This window comes from Gobius niger, assembly GCF_951799975.1.
Source record: "Gobius niger genome assembly, chromosome: 10".
NCBI lineage: Eukaryota > Metazoa > Chordata > Actinopteri > Gobiiformes > Gobiidae > Gobius > Gobius niger.
Window position 1 is genome coordinate 4,745,705 of NC_136861.1, and position 22,398 is coordinate 4,768,102.

The 22,398-nt window shown below is 40.6% G+C and overlaps 3 protein-coding genes across 3 annotated transcripts in view; 1 reads left to right on the forward strand and 2 right to left on the reverse strand.

The window, feature by feature from the left end:
• Nucleotides 1-1,124: 1,124 nt before the first annotated feature.
• LOC306969180 (E3 ubiquitin-protein ligase TRIM35-like) lies at nucleotides 1,125-2,639 on the reverse strand (the record flags this gene model as incomplete). The annotated part of the gene is made up of 2 exons (XM_079564780.1): nucleotides 1,125-2,054; nucleotides 2,295-2,639. The coding sequence occupies 2 exons, from the start codon at nucleotides 2,637-2,639 to the stop codon at nucleotides 1,125-1,127; spliced, it is 1,275 nt and encodes a 424-aa protein (XP_079420906.1).
• A 3,696-nt stretch (nucleotides 2,640-6,335) lies between these two features.
• On the reverse strand, nucleotides 6,336-7,853 carry LOC306969181 (E3 ubiquitin-protein ligase TRIM35-like; the record flags this gene model as incomplete). Its single annotated transcript, XM_079564781.1, has 2 exons — nucleotides 6,336-7,268; nucleotides 7,401-7,853. 2 exons carry the CDS (start codon nucleotides 7,851-7,853, stop codon nucleotides 6,336-6,338), a joined length of 1,386 nt encoding a protein of 461 aa, XP_079420907.1.
• Nucleotides 7,854-11,289: 3,436 nt separating this feature from the next.
• The window catches only part of bcat2 (branched chain amino-acid transaminase 2, mitochondrial), a 29,669-nt gene continuing 18,560 nt past the window's right edge, over nucleotides 11,290-22,398 (forward strand). The window contains exons 1-2 of the mRNA XM_079564534.1: nucleotides 11,290-11,475; nucleotides 21,197-21,265. Coding sequence (XP_079420660.1) covers nucleotides 11,458-11,475; nucleotides 21,197-21,265 — 87 coding nt within the window. The 5' untranslated portion in view covers nucleotides 11,290-11,457. The remainder of the gene's footprint in view (nucleotides 11,476-21,196; nucleotides 21,266-22,398) is intronic.

The following is a 22,398-nucleotide window of genomic DNA, read 5'->3' on the forward strand; positions in this document are numbered from 1 at the left end:
AAAATGACAAAAAAATGACGAAAAATTGACAAAAATGTGATAAAAAATGACAAAAAAATGACGAAAAATTGACAAAAATGTGGAAAAAAAATGAAGGAAAAAAATGTGACAAAAAATGACAAAAAAAATGACAAAAATGTGATAAAAAATGTGATTAAAAAATCACAAAAAATGACAAAAAAATGACAAAAATGTGATAAAAAAAAAAGACAAAAAATGACAAAAATGACAAAAAAATGACAAAAAAAGACAAAAATATTACTAAAAAATGACAAAAATGTGACAAAAAATGTGACAAAAAATGTGATAAAAAATGTGACAAAAATTGACAAAAATGTGACAAAAAAATGAAGGAAAAAAATGTGACAAAAAATGACAAAAAAAATGACAAAAATGTGATAAAAAATGTGATAAAAAAATCACAAAAAATGACAAAAAAATGACAAAAATGTGACAAAAATGTGACAAAAAATGAAAAAAATGTGACAAAAAAATGGCAAAAAAGTTACAAAAATGAGTTGAATACCCAACAAAACAATGATGGAAAAAAAAATGTGATGACGTGAGGAAAAAGATCCTCTGGGTTCAGGAGTTAAGAGGTTAAGTCTGATGGACGTGTCAGACTCAGGTGTGAGACGGGAGAAAAACCCTCCTTCTTAATTTTCTTTGCAAATATCACAATTGCCATGATTTGATGTTTTGTTTCACACGGGCTGAAAAGTGTGAGAGCCTGATCTTTCACGTCTTTTTCAAAATGTGCCGCTCATAGAGTCATGTGTCGAGTTCAAACTGGATAAAACTAATTCTTAGAAACATCGACATTAAGACAAAAAGTCTGGATCCGTTAATGACGAGGTAATGGAGTCTTTGTGGAAAATAGAAAAAGTCTTTATTGTTTTAGGAGCAAAAAACACAAAGAAACATAACAGAATAAACAGTGACAGACTCTCATTATGACCTGGTCCAGTTAAACATCAAAATATCTTCATGTTGATAAAGTGTAGATTTAAATCAAAACAGATCGACAATGACACGACTCGGGAGGAACAGAGTTTTAGTGGAGGCAATTTGAGCTCTGACTGTTTTGATTAAAGAGAGAGGACAGTAACATGGAGCTGTAGGTTCTACACTGTTACTGTGATGCTCTTTGGTGAGATCTTCAGAGGAGAATCACGTGTGCTTAAACCTGGAACGATCTCAGTGAAAGAGTCTGTGACTGTGTGAAGGTCTGTGTTTGTGTCGGGGTCAGTGAAGGTCAATGTGTTTGTGTCAAAGTCCAGCTTCACTCGAACTCTCTGCAGGTTCTTCACCGAGAGACGTTTATCTGGGGCTCGGGGAGAAACGGCTGAATATTTACCATCAGTGAAACGTATGGACCAAACTCCAAACTCAGTGTTCGCTCCTCTCTGAACACGTCCACTCACAGCCACAACCCAGTCCTGACCCCCGACCTCCACTTCCCAGCTGTGAGTCCCAGAGACAAACCTTTCTGATCCAACTACAGAACCATTGTTATTTCTCCCTGAGTTCTTTGGGACCTTCTGCTTCTTTCCTTTTCTCACTGAGGTCAGATCTTCAGACAGAATGAGATCAGAGCCTGCAGTGTTTGGCTCCAGAACCACAGGGAAGAACTGCACCAGTTTCTTCATGTTCATCCAGATGTTGAAGCCCAGGTTTCCCAGATGTTTGGCCTGGTCTATCAGAGCTTTTTTCCCCATCTGTGGCTTCTCCACCAGGGGGCAGCGCTGCAGCCTCTCCTCTGCAGTCTTGTGCTGGAGCAGGAAGGAGGCGTCTGCTGCTCTCAGCTGCTCCTCTGTCTCTGAGATGGTCTTGGACAGAGCCTCCATGTCTCTGCTCAGGGCGGCCATCTTGTCCATGTTCTGGATCTTCTGCTCCTCTTCCTCCCTCAGAGCCTTCATCCTGGACTCTTCCTCGTCCCTCAGACACTGGTGCAGTTTCTCAAACTCCGCTCTGATCTGTGTCTGTGTTTGTTTGGTCTGGAGTGAGATATGAGCCGCTGCTTCATCAAACTGTGCTCTGCTCTCATCCAGGACCTGAGGAGAAACATCAGAGTTATTTAGAGTCAGACTTCCCTTTCTGTAGCAGGACATGTTGATGTTCCTCTGAGCTCTGTGGACACGTTCTTCTGACTGGAACAGGAGGAGGAGGTCTCTTACCTTCAGTTTGTCCTGTAGAGGTTTGATGTTTCTCCTCAGCTGCTCTCTCAGGTCTGAGGCTGCCTCCTCGATGGGTCTGAACCTGTGGTCTTTGTGAGTCCTGGAGTCTCTACAGACCAGACAGATCAGCTCCTGATGGTCCAGACAGAAGAGCCGCAGCTTCTCAGAGTGAAGGCTGCACTCGGGCTGCTGTGGAGATGGAGATGTTTGCTCTGCAGCTGGAGCAGTCTGCCCTTTCTCCTCTGTGAACGTCTCCACCAGGTTCTTCAGGACCAGGTTCTTTGGAGGATTATCCCTGGAGGACCTTCTCTTACAGACTGGACAGGTCTTCAGTGGTTTGTCCTCCCACCAGTTCTCCAAACAGACCTTACAGAAGCTGTGGCTGCAGGTCAGAACCACAGGATCTCTGAAGAGCTCACAGCAGATGGGACAGCTCAGGTCCTGCTCCAGTCTGGACGCCATGTCGGAAAGAGCTCTGAAGATCAGACATAACAAAAGGACGAGTCAGATGGAGTGAAAGTCGTTATTAAAAGGTTTGGAAACGGAGAAAGTCACGAAAATTTGAAAGAGAAAACTCTAAACTGAGGAACTTCTGGGTCCAAACTGTAGGACAAACACAGCAAAAAAACACAACTTTATGTGAATCTCCTGCTGAAAGAACAGTTTGTAAATTCCCTCCTGCTCAGTGGGCGGCTGTGGTGACACGGCAAACCAAACAAAGGGAAAAAGTCCACCAGAAAAACAGCCTTTACTTCAGCCATGAGGGGGCAGCACACACACGGGTTTAGCACAGATGCTGGAGCGAGTCGTGACCAGAAGGTCGGGGGTTCGAATCCCAACTCCTAAAGGTGCACACTGTGGTTGTGTCCTTGGGCAAGACACTTCCCCCTCCTCACCTCCAGTGTCTGTGTATATTTGAATGGGTGAGTGGTTCCTCACTGTAAAGCGCTTTGGGCCGAATGAAAGTAGAAAAGTGCAAATAAGTTGAGACCATTTACCATTTAAGTGCAAAATATACTTATTTACACTAAAGTTACAAAACATTCAGTGGGAAAAGCAGATAATTCTGTAAAATCATCAGATAAATAGTTTGGTTTTTACTTCCTCTTTCACTGTCGACCTCCGTGTCTGCTGCTCACACGGGAAGGTCTGATTCTCTTTGTTCTGCAGACGAGTTCATTCATGTTGTAACAGGAAGAGATTCTAATGTGTTTGACTGAAGACAAACTGTAGAATCAGAATCAGATGCCCTTCCCTGTTTCAGCTGTAAACCTGTGTCAGAGTCTCTCCCTGAACACGATCTCACTTCCTGTTCTCTGACTCTGTGGATCTGTGACTCTCAGCTCTATTTAAACCCCATTAATGTGAGAAACCCTTCAGACTCACCTCAGTCCAGGCTCCACAGTTTCACACAGACGTTTGTGGTCGAAGCAGCAGCTCTGTGTCTCAGGCGGCTGTTTCCTGCTGTGGGACAAGAGCCGTTTCTCAATCTGTGGCTGTTTCCCAAAGCCGAGGTGCCTTGCCTTGCCTTGCCTTGCCTTGCCTTGCCTTGCCTCGCCTCGCCTCGCCTCGCCTCGCCTCGCCTCGCCTCGCCTCGCCTCGCCTTGCCTTGCCGTTGAAGGCGGTGGCTCCAAACTCACTTCCTTCCAGTCCAAGGCGTTGGTCCAAAAAGAGCCTCAAATGGAAGACGCTTCAGAGATACAGGAAGTGACATCACAGAATAAAAAAAGGAAGTGATGTTTCATCCGGGGAGGGGGGAGGGTCTGCTGAGGAGGGGGAGACTCTGTGGGGCTGGGGGCGACAGTATAATTATATTTTAGTAACTAATAATAAACACATAAAAAGCAGTCAGAGATGATGAACCCGATCTGAAAACACACAATAAAAATATAAGTTCCTTTTATATCAATGAAATGAAATGAAAACAAATCATGTCCTTTGCTCCAGGAAACACTGACATTTGCTTTAATGTTTGAATCAAATTAGGCCTATTTACATTTCAAGTTAACAAAAGACATTTTTATGAACAAAAAGAATATTTTCTATTATTTAACTAAAAAGACAAAAACCTAAAATTAATTATTTGACCAAATCTTGACAAAAATATTTCCTTTTTTGTAAACAGTCAAATGAACACTGGCTGCAGAGCAATGGAACGAGTCAAAGTTTGTATTTTGTTGTTAAAAAGTGTAATTAAAGTGCTTTAAGTCACACCAGCACCACCTTTATTTCTTCCTTGTGTTATTGAGAGCCGTGGTGCATTATGGGTGATTTTGGCTGGAGCAAGGCAGTGAAGGCTACACTGATGTATCCTTGGGCTGCGTCTGAAACCGTCACATTATCGCCTCTATGTCCGAACCCGAGCTCCTGACCCTTGACCTTTCATGGGTCGACTGTTAGATCTGTGCAGAGAGTGAACTAGAGCTTCAGCAGCTTTTGCCCAGTTGGACCGTCCTTACCCAGGGGAAGGGGAAGTGACATCACCAACAGCTGCTGTTCTTCTTCTTTAAGGTTATTGGCAGACTGCAGGCAAACAAAAGCACATGTCGCCCCCTACTGTCCTGCATATGCAACAACATAGTGTCCAAACAAAGACATTTAAGGAGAAAAAAACAAATGAGCCTCACATTTCCCTTTAGTGCTATATTATCTCCACAGCTGTTTGATAAAGCTGCCGTAGCAAATGATCCATGTGGCTGAAGTGTCGATTAAGTGAAAGCAAAAGCACAAACTGCTTCGAGTAAGACATTTACTGAGGCCTCTCTTTAACACAGGGGTTCACAAACTTTTTTTTTCTGGGACCCCAAACGTTGACATGTAAACGACTCGGGGCCCCCATTGTATAAGGTTATTGCCTCTTTTGCTACTAGAGGGAAGAAAAATGTTTTAAAATGAAGTTAATATGTATTTAATCAGTTTATTTTGAAGATTTCAATGGATTTCACAAATGATATGCAATTTTACACTCAAAATATATTAAAAACAGTAGCATTTTTCTTTTTATTTCATCCTGAAATCATCTGTGGACCCCCACCCAAAGCCTCACGACCCCCCAAAGGGTCCCGAGCCCCACTTTGGGAACCACTGCTTTAACACACTGACAAGTGACGACAACATGTAATTTGTCACTTTTATAAAGTTTGGCTTGTGCAGAATCTTATTCCATGTTTTTTTTCATTTCTTTATTATTAAATGTGCTCCTGTCAATCAATGAATCCCTCGAGGGCGGGCCTAGGGGGGTGGGGGGATTGGTGCAGTGGCTTATGGGACGGCACATAGCTCCTAATCACCGGTTAGTTAGCATCAGAGGTCCTTATGCTAAAGTGGCTATGATAGTTAGCACCAGAGGTCCCTATGCTAAAGTGGCTATGATAGTTAGCACCAGAGGCCCCTATGCTAAAGTGGCTATGATAGTTAGCACCAGAGGTCCCTATGCTAAAGTGGCTATGATAGTTAGCACCAGAGGTCCCTATGCTAAAGTGGCTATGATAGTTAGCACCAGAGGTCCCTATGCTAAAGTGGCTATGATAGTTAGCACCAGAGGTCCCTATGCTAAAGTGGCCATGATAGTTAGCACCAGAGGCCCCTATGCTAAAGTGGCTATGATAGTTAGCATTGAGGCTCCTCCCCCTAACTCCTTCCTAACTGACAGACCGATTCGGACGCTTCTTATCATGAGTTACTCTTTACTTGTACTCGAGTAAATACATGGGCTTCAGCTCCCTCAGATACTTGGAGGTGGAGCTGGAGTGTGAGAGCCTCTGATCTCTTGGTCTTGATCATAGAGTCATGTGTCGAGTTCAAACTGGAAGAATCTGTTTGAAAAGAGATGTTTAATTCTCAGAAACATCGACATTAAGACAAAAAGTCTGGATCCGTTAATGACGAGGTAATGGAGTCTTTGTGGAAAATAGAAAAAGTCTTTATTGTTTTAGGAGCAAAAAACACAAAGAAACATAACAGAATAAACAGTGACAGACTCTCATTATGACCTGGTCCAGTTAAACATCAAAATATCTTCATGTTGATAAAGTGTAGATTTAAATCAAAACAGATCGACAGTGACACGACTCGGGAGGAACAGAGTTTTAGTGGAGGCAATTTGAGCTCTGACTGTTTTGATTAAAGAGAGAGGACAGTAACATGGAGCTGTAGGTTCTACACTGTTACTGTGATGCTCTTTGGTGAGATCTTCAGAGGAGCATCACGTGTGCGTAAATATGGAGCGATCTCAGTGAAAGAGTCTGTGACTGTGTGAAGGTCTGTGTTTGTGTCGGGGTCAGTGAAGGTCAATGTGTTTGTGTCAAAGTCCAGCTTCACTCGAACTCTCTGCAGGTTCTTCACTGAGAGACGTTTAACTGGGCCTGGGTGAGAAAAGGCTGAATATTCACCATCAGTGAATTGTATGAACCAAACTCCAAACTCAGTGTTCGCTCCTCTCTGAACATGTCCACTCACACCCACAGCCCAGCCCTGACCCCCGACCTCCACTTCCCAGCTGTGAGTCCCAGAGAGAAAACTTTCTGATCCAAGTACTAAGCCATCTTTCTGTCTCCCTGAGTTCTTTGGGACCTTCTGCTTCTCTCCTTTTCTCACTGAGGTCAGATCTTCAGACAGAATGAGATCAGAGCCTGCAGTGTTTGGCTCCAGAACCACAGGGAAGAACTGCACCAGTTTCTTCATGTTCATCCAGATGTTGAAGCCCAGGTTTCCCAGATGTTTGGCCGGGTCTATCAGATGTTCATCTTCCATCTCTGGCTCCTCCACCAGGGGGCAGCGCTGCAGCCTCTCCTCTGCAGTCTTGTACTGGAGCAGGAAGGAGGCGTCTGCTGCTCTCAGCTGCTCCTCTGTCTCTGAGATGGTCTTGGACAGAGCCTCCATGTCTCTGCTCAGGGCGGCCATCTTGTCCTTCATGTCCTGGATCTTCTGCTCCTCTTCCTCCCTCAGATTCTTCATCCTGGACTCTTCCTCGTCCCTCAGAAACTGGTGCAGTTTCTCAAACTCCGCTCTGATCTGTGTCTGTGTTTGTTTGGTCTGGAGTGAGATATGAGCCGCTGCTTCATCAAACTGTGCTCTGCTCTCATCCAGGACCTGAGGAGAAACATCAGAGTTATTTAGAGTCAGACTTCCCTTTCTGTAGCAGGACATGTTGATGTTCCTCTGAGCTCTGTGGACACGTTCTTCTGACTGGAACAGGAGGAGGAGGTCTCTTACCTTCAGTTTGTCCTGTAGAGGTTTGATGTTTCTCCTCAGCTGCTCTCTCAGGTCTGAGGCTGCCTCCTCGATGGGACTGAACCTGTGGTCTTTGTGAGTCCTGGAGTCTGTACAGACCAGACAGATCAGCTCCTGATGGTCCAGACAGAAGAGCTGCAGCTTCTCAGAGTGAAGGCTGCACTCGGGCTGCTGTGGAGATGGAGATGTTTGCTCTGCAGCTGGAGCAGTCTGCCCTTTCTCCTCTGTGAACGTCTCCACCAGGTTCTTCAGGACCAGGTTCTTTGGAGGATTATCCCTGGAGGACCTTCTGTTACAGACTGGACAGGTCTTCAGTGGTTTGTCCTCCCACCAGTTCTCCAAACAGACCTTACAGAAGCTGTGGCTGCAGGTCAGAACCACAGGATCTCTGAAGAGCTCACAGCAGATGGGACAGGTCAGGTCCTGCTCCAGTCTGGACGCCATGTCGGAAAGAGCTCTGAAGATCAGAAATAACAAAAGGACGAGTCAGATGGAGTGAAAGTCGTTATTAAAAACAGAAAACTCTAAAACTGGAAAAACTTTATGGAGCAAAAAAATCACAGAAATCAAAGAGTCAAGTTTTCAGCTTTTAAGAAACACAAACTACAATATTAAAGAAGAGCTGGACTTAAAGCAGCATTCGGGAATTTTCAACCTGTAAATATATCATTTATTTTTAGCTGTACTTGAGTAACTTTTTGAACTTGTACGTTTTAGTGTAGTTTTATCAAAGGCTTTTACTTCTAATTGAGTAAAGTTATAAAGAAGTATCTGAACTCATAGTCAAGTAAAAATAATTGTTACTTTTTCCACTGTGAGTAAATCTTTAAGTGGCAAATGCTTCATTTTTATCGATGAAGTCGATGAAGTTCAGAATAATTGGTAACGTTTTACATTAACCCCTTAACTCCCACCTGAACCGAGCACATTTTCTCCAGTTTGGCTTTACCCCAATCCAAAAGCTTCTGGAAAAAAAGTGAGAAAATAGCAACAAAACTGAGACGAAAACAATGATGAAGATGTGACAAAAAAGGACAATAAATTGATTTAAAAAAGACAAAAAATGACAAAAAATGATTTTTTTAAAAAGACAAAAAAATGACAAAAAGGTTACAAAATGAGTTGAATACCCCCCCAAAAAAGATGGAAAAAAATCTGATGACGTGTAGATCTTAGCTTTCAAATGAGGTGTTACACTGGCCTACAGGATTTGGGTAAAGCTAAACTGGAGAAAATGCTCTCGGTTCAGGCGGGAGTTAAGATAAGGTTAAGGTGTACTCGTTAAGTAGTAATAAGGTACTAATACGTATTAATAATACACTTGTAAAGTATTAACACACTGCTTATTAGGCCCGAGCGGCCTGCCGTCGCAAGGGCCTATTGTAATCGTAATCACAGCGCAGTGCGCGCAGCGCACTGAACCTAAGTGCGCGGAGCACACAAAAACAGCGCGAAGCGCTGTCCCCATGTCAACCGTAAACTCACCATGTAAAACAGTGAAGCCCTAACCCTTTATACTTATTATTGCATTAAAATGAATGGGGGTATATAGTGTGAATGGGGGTATATAGTGGATGACGAGCGGATCGTTGCGTGCGGATCGTTGAAAGCTTTCCAAAAATGTATATATGATATCGTCGCGAAAGCGACGATATTGTTTTTGTAAAAAATATTATTATTATTCTTTCTTTCTTCTTCTTCTTCTTCTTCTTCTTCTTCTTCTTCTTCTTCTTCTTCTCTTTGAGCAGGAATTTGACCCCCTGAACATTGTTGAAAACTCACCAAACTTTGCCCAAAATTCAGGTCCGGTGAAAAATTAATTAAAATGTGTGTTTTATATTGGGGAAATAAAAAATGGCGCGACAGCGCCACTTACAAAAATCAAAATACATTACGCCAATGGGGGAGGGGCCAGCGTCAACTTTGTCGTAGAGCGACGAGATTCGGTACAGACATTCGTCATGTGACGACAAACAAAAAATATTATTGTGGCCACGCCCCCTGACAAACCGGAAGTCCGCCATTTTGACAGGAAGTCCGGAGAATGCTGAGTCAGCGTTTTCGCTGATGTCGCATTTTAACAAACTCCTCCTAGGGCGTTTGACCGAATGAGCTCAAAATCGCTCCAGCTCATCTCGAGATGTGGGGCATCAAAAGTTATTCCAATTTTGTGCCTTTATTTTACGGTTTGTTTGCGGCGAAACAAACTCAAACTCAAACACAAACTCCGATTTAAAATCGGAAATATACATTTTGTTGACCTTTCACCCCTGGACGCAACACATGTGAAAAAGTGACATTGGGCGCGATAGCGCCCCCTACAGGTGCAGAAGAAAAAATGCATTATGGGAAAAAAATTAGTTTGTCAGAAATGGATGAAATTCGGTACACAAATAGTTGATGGCGTCCCGATCCAAAAAGCCAATGAGACCCATATCGTATTTTGTACGGTGTTGCCATGGTGACGCCCGGGGCACCCCATGTTATCCAATGGGGCTGACACATAAATCTCACATTATGCAACATTACAGCGCGTTAGCGCCCTCTGTCAGGAGCTTGTGGACAGTGGTCATGGAAATACGGCCCGTTAGGGTCGTCTGATGCCACTTGCGAAATTAAAAAGATCACGGGCGCGCTAGCGCCCTCTGCAGGCTGGAGCCATTGCTTACGTGGAGAGGCTAAAAATGTAGCTTAGATGTTTACTGACAAAGATTAATGGCACATTTAGGCAATAAAATGCAGTGTGGCGCCCTTGGTACGGTTACATAGACGCGGCAATAGAGGCGCTAAAGGAGGCACGGCCCGCGAGGGCCGTTCGATGCCGCTTGCGGCTTTAATTATACTTTTATCTATTAACTTATTCATAGCCAACCTGAACCATTACTCGAACCCTAAAATAGTTAGCTCTTTGTGACTAGAAAAGGGCATTAGCTTGAGGCCATTTACTATGTTTAAGTTTACACTAAAACATTAAGTGGGAACAGCAGATACTTCTGTAAAATCAGATAAACAGTTGGTTTGGGCTTTACTTTCACTTTCACTGTCGACCTCAGTGTCTGCTGCTCACACGGGGAAGGTCTTCTTCACTTTGTTCTGCAGACGAGTTTGTTCATATTCTGTGACTCTCAGCTCTATTTAAACACCATTAATGTGAGAAACCCTTCAGACTCACCTCAGTCCAGGCTCCAGGTTTCACACGGACGTTTGTGTCTGATCAGTGTTTCCTGGTTTGGGACGAGGGGCGTGCGCAAAGACTCTGAGGTTTTTAAAGACACAGATCCTGATTATCACATTTTTGTAACCTTTTTGTCAAATTTTTGTCACATTTTTGTAATTTAAAAATGTGACATTTTTGCCACTTTTTCATCCATTTTTCGTCACTTTTTTGTCAATGTTTTCTCACTTTTTTTTGTCACATTTCCATCATTGTTTTCGTCTGAGGTTTGTTGCTTTTTCACAGCTTTTTTCCAGAAGCTTTTGGACTGGGGTAAAGCCAAACTTAAGAAAATGTGCTCGGTTCATGTGGGGGTTAAGAGGTTAAAAAATAGCATTTCCTACTTCTTTTCAAGTGTTTATGGATGATTAGATTAGAGATAGAGCTGGAGAGATTAATGGAAAGAGATAGAGAGAGTCCCACATGAAACTCGACCCACGCCACTCCCCGCGCGCTGCTCCAATCGGCTCCCGCGTGCGCCTCCGACCCCACATAACCCCGACGAACCCTCTTCCTTTGTGCCGCTGAGCCGAGCACCAATCCCGGCGCGCGCTCTTGGGTCACACCTCCACTCCCCCCTCCCTCCCACGTGCTCCATTCAATAATAAACGAACTCCAGCTACTTAAAAATGAATGAATCCACGGCGGCGTCTCTGCGTAATGCGTAAAAGCTCCACTCTCCAAAGGCGTCCCGTGCGTAAAAATCAAGTCGACAAATTAAATCCACGGCTTTTTTTTCCTGCCTACTGCTCGGAAAAGCCTCCCCGGAACTGAAGCCGCCGCCGTTTGTTTCCGCACGAACCAATAACTCGCCATAAACTCATTTACGCGGAGATGGCTGCGCTCAGAGCGGTGAGTCCCCCCTTTTCCTCCCTGTGTGTTTGTGTTTATTTGCCAACAGGAGCCAGATACCAGTCAATGATTCACCCAAATGGCAGATAAACGACGGGATGATGGAGGGCCGCCGATAAGGAGGTGTAAAAATAGCCCAGAGGTTGAATAAGCGGAGGACGGCGATAAGGCAGGGGCAATAAACGGACACTGGCGACGTGGCTCGATTCGCGTTAAAATCGGGGATTATTATGCTTCAAACGTTTGGCTTTTTACATATTTTTCTAAAGCACAGGAAACGTACGTAAATTCGGCGCGGATCTCGTTTACAAAAGTTGCGCGCAGCTTGATACGGACGCGTTTTGTTTGCTTGACCTCGCTACGCACCACTTTATTGTGCTTCATTTCAACCGAGATCGGTTTATTCGGGAAGTGTTTAAATGGCATTATCACTCAGCCGAATTAAGGATAATGTGTTAAAGTATAAGAGTTTAGGACAGATAGGTTAAAGCTTTTGTTTAAGCAGACAAAGTGGGTCAAAAACGGACAAAGTGTGATGTTTTTGAACGGGGTTTGTTTTGATTACGTGATAAAGGGAGGCGTGACGTGACCTTCAATAAAATGAAAAACAAAATAAAAACATTAATTTGCTGAACGAAAGAGTGTATTGCAAGTTTGTGACATTTGCGTAATTTAAATTTGATTTGTGGAATTAAGGCATCGGCCGATAATGTACAAGTTTGGTTTAACCTCTTACCCCCCCTTTACCCAAATCTAAACGTTTTACAGCCTATAGGCCAGTTTAACGCCACATTTGAAATCTACCACCTAGAAAAACTGATTATAAGTTGTTTTTTTGCATTGTCGCCGTGTTTATGTCACATTTTTTAAGAGTTTTCGTATCTTTTTTGTCACTTTTTCATCGCTTTTTCCATTTCTTTTTTTATGCTTTTTAATCCTGTTTTCGTCAGTTTTTAATCACTTTTTTGTCACTTTTTTGCCATGTTCTTGTCACTTTTTCGTTGCGTTTTTGTTGCTATTTGTGGCTTTTTCATCTCTCTTTGGTCATGTTGTTACGTTTTAATCATCATTGTTGTTGCTTTTTTCAATAATAGATAGATTTGGGTAACGCTGAAGAGAAAATGTTGTCGGTAAAGACATTGCAGCTTCTATCCTGTTGTGACCGACACTTGTTTTAAAGTATCTGACTCCAGACGTGCCCCATTGGTTCGGGAAGTCATAAAAAAGTACAGTTGGGGTTTGTCCCAGAATCGCTCGGCTCCGTGTTTGCGCAGACATAGTGACTTCAGCTGATTGTAATTCAGGGAGGACTTGCATCATCCTCCCGTCTCCAGTAAAACAAAGGAAACACAAGCTGGTTTTGTGTTTGAAAACATGAGGGAGGAGCTAAGATCTCGCAAGATCAAATGTCATGACATGTTCTGGCCGTGAGTAGATTCATATTGTTTTATGAACTTCTTAACCCCTTAACTCCCACCTGAACCGAGCAGGTTTTCTTCAGTTTGGCTTTATCCCAATCCAAAAGCTTCTGGGAAAAAGGTGAGAAAATAGCAACAAAACTGAGACGAAAACAATGATGGTAATGTGACAAAAAAGTGAGAAAACATTGACAAAAAATTATGAAAGAGTGGCAAAAATGTCACAAGAAATTGACAAAAAAATACACAAAAAATGACAAAAATGTGACAAAAAATGACAAAATTTGACAAAAAATGTGACAAAAATGTGATTAAAAAAATGACAAAAATGTGACAAAAAAATGATTTAAAAAATTGATAAAACATGGACAAAAAAATGACAAAAATGTGACAAATGTGATAAAAATGAGTTGAATACCCAACAAAAACATGATGGGGAAAAAAATCTGATGATGTGAGGAAAAAGATCCTCTCGGTTCAGGCGGGAGTTAAGAGGCCTATAGGCTGTAAAAATTTTTACATCATTCATTTGAAAGCTAAGACCTACGAAGCTCATCTAAAAAAAAATTCACTGTTGTTGCTATATGTTTCATTGCTTTTTGTCACTTTTCTGTTGCCTTTTGTGGTGTTTTTGTTGCTTTTTGTCACATTTTCATCACGTTTTCGGCACCTTTTTTCCATAATTTCAAAGCTTTTTGTCACTTTTTTGTTCCTCTTTTGTAGCGTTTTTGTTGCATTTTCGTCACACATTTTTGTCTCGTATTTGTCGCTATTTTGACACTTTCATCAAGAAGCTTTTAGATTTGGGTAAAGCCAAACTGGAGAAAATGTGCTCAGTTTAAGGGTTAAGAGGTTCAGTTTGTTAATGTACAATCAGTAAAAGGAAATATTTAATCTTTATTTATGAATCAAATCAAAATCACGTCTCGCTTCTAGAAAACACGATTTCATGACTTGAGTAAAAGTACAGATACTACTGGTCAAATATTATTCTATTGAAGTGAAAGTACTGAAGTATTTACTGTGGAAAATACTTGAATATTATAAAATATATAGAAAGTACAAATGCATTTAAATGAATGTTAGGGAAAATAATAGAGGTCGACAGATTTGGACTTTTTTCTGATTTCTGGCTATGTCCTTGTCTGTCACCCTGTGTATGAAGCTTCCAAACTGTAAACTCTATCTGAGACTGCAGGGGGCGCTGTATTGGAGGCACAAGGCTGATTTATACAGGACTTTCATGCAGTGTTAATTTCGTCGACTAAAATATTTAGTCTTAATTTTAGTCAAAGTGTTATTTTTGACGACTAAAATTGGACTAAAACTAAATTAAAAGTTTCTCACAAGACTAAAACTATGACTAAAATGTCCAGATATTTTAGTCGACTAAAATAAGACTAAATATAAATGAAAAGGAGAGACTAAAATCATCCAAACTTCTATTGACCGTCTGAAAAAGCCTCGATCATTTAAATTCACTGTCAAATGAACAGGTCTGAGCTTTGTTCATGTGGAGCAGCTCCATGAAGCAGAGGAACAACATTAAATATGATTATAATGATTATTATAAATATAATTCGACGAAATTAGTCTTAATTTTAGTCGAAAGACTAAGACTAAAACTAAAATAAAATATATCAAAATTATCACTGCTTTCATGTTAAGTAGATGCTTCAGAGGGAGCACGTTTCAACCTCTTAACCCCCACCTGAACCAAGCACATTTTTCCCGTTCGGCTTTACTCAAATCTCGAAGATTCTTGAGAAATGCGTCAAAAATAGGACAAGAACAAGGATGAAAATGAAACAAAATGGCAACGAAAATGTGACGACAATGTGGCAAAAATGTGACGAAAACCGATGAACCAATGAAAACAAAGTAAAAAAAAACTGATGGAGGACAATGTTCCATTTAGATCAGCTTTGTGGGTCTTAGCTTTCAAATGAGGTGTTACACTGGCCTATAGGTGAGCTCCAGTCAAGAGCTGAACTGGAGAAAAAGAGCTCAGAGATATCGGCCTTTTACTGGCATTATAACAGCCAACAGTCAATATGGTAAAATACTCATATACATCGACCTCTAAAAATAACTTTGCAGATTCAAAAACATGAAAAGGTGTCCTGAATTCCTACATTATTAGGCTTTTCAAATTAACCTTTTTACTTTGAAGCCTTTGTAGAAATGTAGTGGAGCAGAAAGCGTTATCACCGCACCTGTAAGTGTTTCAGTTGTGGAAAGTGAAGCTACAATAAATCGTTGCCGCTTGTGCAATGCAGGAAACATGTTGCCTAAAGTGATCCACCTTTTTATACTTCAGCTTTACCCGTCGCACCGGTTTGACACAGGATCCGGACGAGCGAGATCCTTTTCTGTGATGTCCGTGTCTGATGAACACTAAATACTGGCTCCTGCCCAGAGGCCGTCACGCACAAAGTCAATTTACTCCAGAAGTGTATTTAAGTAGAGTGTACTGTACTTACGTAGTTTTGAGAAGTAATTCAGGCGACACTTGGTTTACTTACTTTTATCCTTAACCAAGTTTTCTCCGGTTCAGTTTTACTCAAATCTAATCGGTTACAGCCTATAGGCCAGTGTAACGCCTCATATGAAAGTGAAGATCTACAAAACTCCTCTAAACAGTTCTTTTTCCGTGCATTGTCGTCACTTTTTAATCACATTTTGCCACTTTTTCGTATTTTTTTTGTAATTTTTTCAGCATTTTCACATTTCACATTTTTATCACTTTTTTAAAATCACATTTTTATCAGTTTTGTCACTTTTTAATCATTTTTTAAAATAATTTTTATCACTTTTTTAATTACATGTGTGGTAAAAAAAAAAAAAATATGTGTTCAAAATTGACAAACTTTTTAATACATTGTTTTTTACCACTTGATCATCTCATTATCAGTTTTTATCAGTTTCAATCAGTTATCAATAATTTTTTATAACTTTTTTTTTAAATCACATTTTGCCACTTTTTCGTATTTTTTTGTGTAATTTTTTCTTCATTTACATCACATTTTCCGTCACATTTTTATCACTTTTTTTCAATCACATTTTTATCAGTTTTAAAATCATTTTTTTTTAAATAATTATCGCTTTTTTAATTACATGTGTGGTAAAAAAAAATGTGTTAAAAAGTGACAAACTTTTTAATAATTATATTTTTTTACCACTTTATCGTCACAATTTTGCCCCATTATCAGTTTTTTATCAGTTTTCTAACTTTTTAAATCATTTTTTTATTACTTTTTTCATCACATTTTAATAATTGTTTTAATCATTTAAAAAAAAAGCTTTTTTCAATCACTTTTTCCTCACATTTTCTTCTGTTTTTTAATCATTTTTTAAACCACTTTTTATTACATTTTTAATCACATTATTTTTTAAATCTTTTTTTAATCATTTTTTTTTTTCACCGTTTTGTCACTTTAATCATTTTTATCACTTTTTTAAATCACATTTTTAATCACACTTTTTTTTATCCTCGTTTTCGTCTCACTCTTGTTGCTATTTTGACACTTTTTTCTAGAAGCTCTTAGATTTGGGTAATGCCAGTGCTCGGCTCGGGCGGGGGTTAAGAGGTTAAACACAGTTGTACTTTCTCCTTCAGTACTTTTACTTCAGTATTGTAGTTGTATTGTAGTATTGTAGTGTCTGTTTCTCTTGTGTATAGAGTTTGTGATGATGATGTCACCGTCCTGCCCTCACTAACACGTCCCGGCTCGTTCTGTTTACCTCGTTGCTTTCTTCTTCTGATCACAACATTTCCCTGAAGTCATGCGGCGCGACGAGCTGCTGCCGTTGCTAAGCGTTCAGCTCCGACCGCCGTGGATTTCCAGTCGACTGATTTGTGCTTCTGAAACCCAGTGAAACTTTAACTCGGGGAAATGTTTCACTCTCGTCATTGTCAAACCGTGAAGGTCAAATAAGAAACTCGCTTTGATATTTCACCCATAATAAATACATTTGAAAGTGGGTGATCTCAGGGCTGGCACTAGCTAATTTGGTGCCCTGGGCAAAACTGGACTCCAAAAAAATAAATTAAAAAATAAAATAAATGTTGGTGCCCTGAGCAGAAATCTTTAACCTCTTAGCCTCCGCCTTAAAGGGATATTTCATGATTTTTGGCATAGGAGATGTACAGTATATTTAATTCATGCAGTCCTTATATTTGAAGAGTTTAGCGGTGCTAGGCTAGTGCATGTCTATGGTAACTAGTAGCCTGCATTAACCCCTTAACTCCCACCTGAACCGAGCACATTTTCTCCAGTTTGGCTTTACCCCAGTCCAAAAGCTTCTGGAAAAAAGGTGAGAAAATAGAGGCAGAACTGAGACAAAAACAATGATGATGTGGCAAAAAAGGGAGAAAACTTTGACCAAAAAGTGACGAAAAAAGGACAAAACTGTGACGAAAAAATGACCCAAAAAAATGACAAAAAAAGACAAAAAAATTAACAAAAAATGACAAAAAATGTGACAAAAAAATGACAAAAATAGCAAAAAATGACCAAAAAATGTGACAAAAAATTACAAAAATGAGTTGAATACCCCCCAAAAAATGATGGAAAAAAATCTGATGACGTGAGGAAAAAGATCCATTTAGATGAGTTTTGTCGATCTTAGCTTTCGATTGAAGTGTTACACTGGCCTACTGGATTTGGGTAAAGCTGAACTGGAGAAAATTCTCTCGGTACAGGCGGGAGTTAAGAGGTTAAAAACAGTGTGACCCGCTCCACAGAGCACCTGAGGCAAATCACTTATAACACCAGACTAACCAGATAAACGTCTGTGTCGACTGAATAATGTTTTGAATATAACCATTCTGCGTTTTGAGCAGCTTCCTGGTTGTCGCATTACTACACGTGGAATAAACAAATCAGACATGGCAACGTTTGGAGGACGAGCCCATGATTTTGAAAAGGTTTTTAATGCAGGCTACTAGATACCATAGACATGCACTAGCCTAGCACTAGCCTAGCAGCACTAAACTCTTCAAATATAGGGACTGTATGAATTAAAAGTGACTGTCCCGACTCACAGAAACCGAGGCTTTTCTACATAATCATTACGGGGGATAATACATGTGAAAGGAACAGGGTGAAACAAATGCTCAAGGTGTGATAACGAGTTTCTGTAACCATGTGCTAAATAATTCACTCAGGATGTCGTTTTGCAACACAACACATTTAGACCAGCGTGGCCTCGATCACGGCCTGATCAGTGAGAGCCACGAGCGTTAACGAATAACAATAGAGGTGTGAGGCTCGAGCTGTCGGCCGAGCTCGTCAAGAAAGATGTTGCATTGCAAAATGAACGAGCCTGCACGGGCCTGGGCCGTGTGGTTCAAAGTTTGAAGTCTGTCGTACCATTTCAGGCTACGGATGAACTGGAGAACTGTTTATGAGAGAAACTTATCGAAAGTCAAATGCAGTCTGGTACAGTGTTAATTTCGTCGACTAAAATATTTAGTCTTAATTTTAGTCAAAGTGATATTTTTGCCGACTAAAATTGGACTAAAACTAAATTAAAAGTTTCTCATGAGACTAAAACTATGACTAAAATGTCCAGATATTGTAGTCGACTAAAATAAGACTAAATAAAAATGAAAAGGAGAGACTAAAATCATCCAAACTTCTATTGACCACCCGAAAAAGCCTCAGATCATTTAAATTCACTGCCAAATGAACAGGTCTGAGCTTTACTCATGTGGAAGCAGTTCCATGAAGTCGAGGACCTGATTAAATATGATTATAATGAATATTATAAATATAAGTCGACTAAATTAGTCTTAATTTTAGTCAAAATCATGCAGTGACACCCAGGTAGCTTTGTTAGGTAACTTGTCATGTGACAGCTGCCCTTTATTTGTCCTGTCCCACACACTGAAAGGCTGTATGAGCTGTATTTGGGGGCTTCACTCAAGAAGATGTAAAGCCAAAAGAAGAGAGGTCTTAAGGTTAAAGGTATCCCACCAGCACTGGCTCTAACTGATAATAAACCGAAGATTATGCTGTAACTAAAATATATATACAGCTCTTTATCTTAGCTGTTTATTGCACTTTTGTGAGTGTATTTTGTCCACTGTTGTTTGATTCAACAATCAGCATGTCTGAAGTGAATTTTTAAATAAAATCCAGTGCAAATGCCTTCTGTTGTATTTATGTTCAGTTACTTGTAATAATTATGGCTTAATTTGCTGAAAATCCAATGTTAATAGTATCGAATATCGTATCGAAAATCCACTGTATCGCTCGAATCGTATCGGTCCAATAAAAATGATGTATCGTTTTACATCGAATCGTTTGGCCTCAAATCGATACATATCATATCAGTCAAATACCGTATCGTTGCACCCCTACAAGAAAACATACTTTTTATCACAACGGCTAAATCATGTAGAGCATGTTGTTTAAATACAAATATTTCCATTACAGTCGTCTTTTCGTCACGTTTTTGTCGCTCTTTTAAGATAAGACAATCCTTTATTGATCTCACAGTGGAGAAATTCCCTTGTTACATGCAGCTCTCAGAAACATTCAGCGTGTGCAGGATAGAATGACTGCCAAAAAACTTGAAAATGAAAATGAATTAAGACATAGCACTTGCAGTCATAGTGCAAGTGGTTGATTAAGTGATGTAGATTTGTATTATTTAATCTCCATTAGCTGTAACATTAGCTGTAGATACAGAGATTATTACACCTAGTCTGTCACTTTTTTTTGTCAAGTTTGTGTCATTTTTTTTTTTTTTTGGGTTTCCATCCTTGTTTTTGACGCTTTTTTTTTCAAGAAGCGTTTAGATTTGGGTAATGCCAAACTCTAACGTTAGCTACACAAGCTACCATTAGCAGCAAGTGCTGTTTTTTGTGATTTCTGTTCTTCCCAGTGGGTGCCCAGTCAAAAAAGTATAATTCGAGGTTGTGGTTGAACTTGCAGTCTCGTGGTTGGGACCCCGGGGCTCTACCTATGGAGCTAAACAAACCGAGCAAACAATCGCCAACGCACGTACCGTAAATTCTCTAATACTGGCCTGTATTCCATTAGCGGCCGGGTCTCTGACAGGGGCCGGGTTCGCGGCTGGCGGAGGCAAATTAAAGCCGGTCTCTAAAACAGGCCGGGGCTTTTATTAGAAACTATAGCAGTAGAAATATTCCCCATGTTAGGAATTTGTCTCATGCTCAAACTCACGTGCAGGAAGTAAACAAACGGGAACCCGGGCCGAGGGCGACGCTGCGGAGCAGCTGATCCGAGCGTAACTTTGACACAGATTTAGCCACTTTTCAAACCTCCTGTGACGATATTTGGAAACAGGGCAACAAATGTTTGTGACCCTCCAGGGTTTTAATAAAGTCACCATCGCGTCTTCAAAGCACGTCCAGCTGCTCCGTGTGCAGGTCAGTCCCACGCCTCAAAATAACTCCTCCCATCAGCGCGAGCGCCTCGTCTTCTCTCGGGTCAGTCTCATGATCGATCACAAACACAAACGCTCCGTCTAAACTCGCCTTTACACGAGATAACAACAAATAATCCGGTCCGCGGTAAAAACGAAACAGAAACCTGCAGTGACACTGATGTCAAAGCTCCGCTAACAGCAACGAAACACTTCCTGTTGTCCCGACAAAATAAAAGGCGTCAATGTTCCAGCCGCTGGGAGAGGGTTTGAAATGTTCATTAATAAATTAACTTAATATTTTAGGTGCAAATGGACACAAATGTCGTTTTTCTTCATTTTCCTGGTCGTCCGTTTTGCTCAAATAGAAATAAAGGCCTGTCTCTAATTGTGGCCTGGTTCCAATAAAGGCCTGGTCCTGATGCCCTTGAGTAAATAAAGGCCCCGGCCTCTATTAGAGCATTTACGGTATATCAATTTTATGAACCGCCCTGCGTTCGTGTATTGGAGAAAACTGAGAAGCAGCTTTACAGATTAGGCGATATTTATTTAATCATTTTGTAATCAGGGCAGATTCGCCTGGGTGCCCTAAGATTTGAGTGGGTGCTCCAGCCCCGCAGCACCCACGGGATCAGCGCCGATGTCCACATGGACCAGATTTTGTCTTGACTTCATTGCTGAGTGATGAAAATGTGAAAATGTTTATAGTCTGACAGAAAAAGAGGGAGGTTTCTGTATCTATAGTAATTGGACAACAGTGCGTGAAAATGGTGGGAGCCAAAATCGATTCCGTGTTGAATATTTGGAAATATGCTTAAATGCAGTGGAGTAAAAGTAATAGAAAAGTACAGCACTGTTGTAAATGTCCTTGTGCTCTGGAGTTGAATCCTGTTCTGTGGGCGCAGATGTTCCTCGGCCGACTGCAGACGGTGCCGCTGTCGTTCGGATGCCTTCGCTTTTCCAGCTCCTTCAAGGTGAGATTCAGAAAATGAACTCCATGACAGACGTGTGACAGACGTGTTACAGACGTGTTCACGGTTAAATGTTCTCTCTGTCTCCGCTCTCCTCTTCAATGTCAATATTTAATCACGGTTAATTCAGCAGAAATCATGTTTGTGTTTTGTGGATTTGTTCCGTGTCAATTTTCTGAAGATGCTTTTCTCACAGGGACGTCACGATAAAACAAACCGTCGGTGTGATAGTTTTATTGCATTTTCGGGTTGTTCCGAGTGGAAAGTCACACATAAAGTAACTCATTATTAACTCACTTCATACAATAATGAGTTACTTCCGGGTCATAACTATTGACAGTTCAGCAAAAACACAACTTTATCTGAAAATCCTGCTGATATTTTTATAAATAAGATAATTAATGCCAGAAAAGCAACATTAGAGGAAATCCAGAGTATTGTTTCTGTGAAAGTAAAAATAGAAAGAACAGGATTAAATATAATCTCATGAAATAGTCCTTTTTTCACACGTCATAACCAAAACTTAAAGGGATATTTCAGGATTTTTGACATAGGGCCTCATTTCCCAGTTATCCAGAGTGTTGTTGATTTCTGGAGATTATTATTATTTTTTAATTCATGCGGTTGTTATATTTGAAGAGTTTAGTGGTGCTAGGCTAGTGTTAGGCTAGTGCATGTCTATGGTAACTAGTAGCCTGCATTAAAAACAGTCTAACCCAAGCACAGAGCACCTGAGGCAAATCACTTATAACACCAGACTAACCATATAAATGTCTGTGTCCATAGAATATTTTTAGAAATATGAACCTGACCTTGCATCACGTAAGTTACTGCATTTTGAGGGACTATTTTCTAGCAGATCACTCCGCCGCTGCGTTATTTTAAATGCAAAATGGCTAAAATTGTTCTATCAGACTGTTTAACCTCTTAACTCCCGCCTGAACCGAGAGCATTTTCTCCAGTTCAGCTTTACCCAAATCCTGTAGGCCAGTGTAACGCCTCATTTGAAAGCTAAGATCTACAAAACTCATCTAAATGGATCTTTTTCCTCACGTCATCAGATTTTTTCCCCATCTTTTTTTGGGGGGGGTTTCAACTCATTTTTGTAACTTTTTTGTGAAATAGTAAATTTTTTG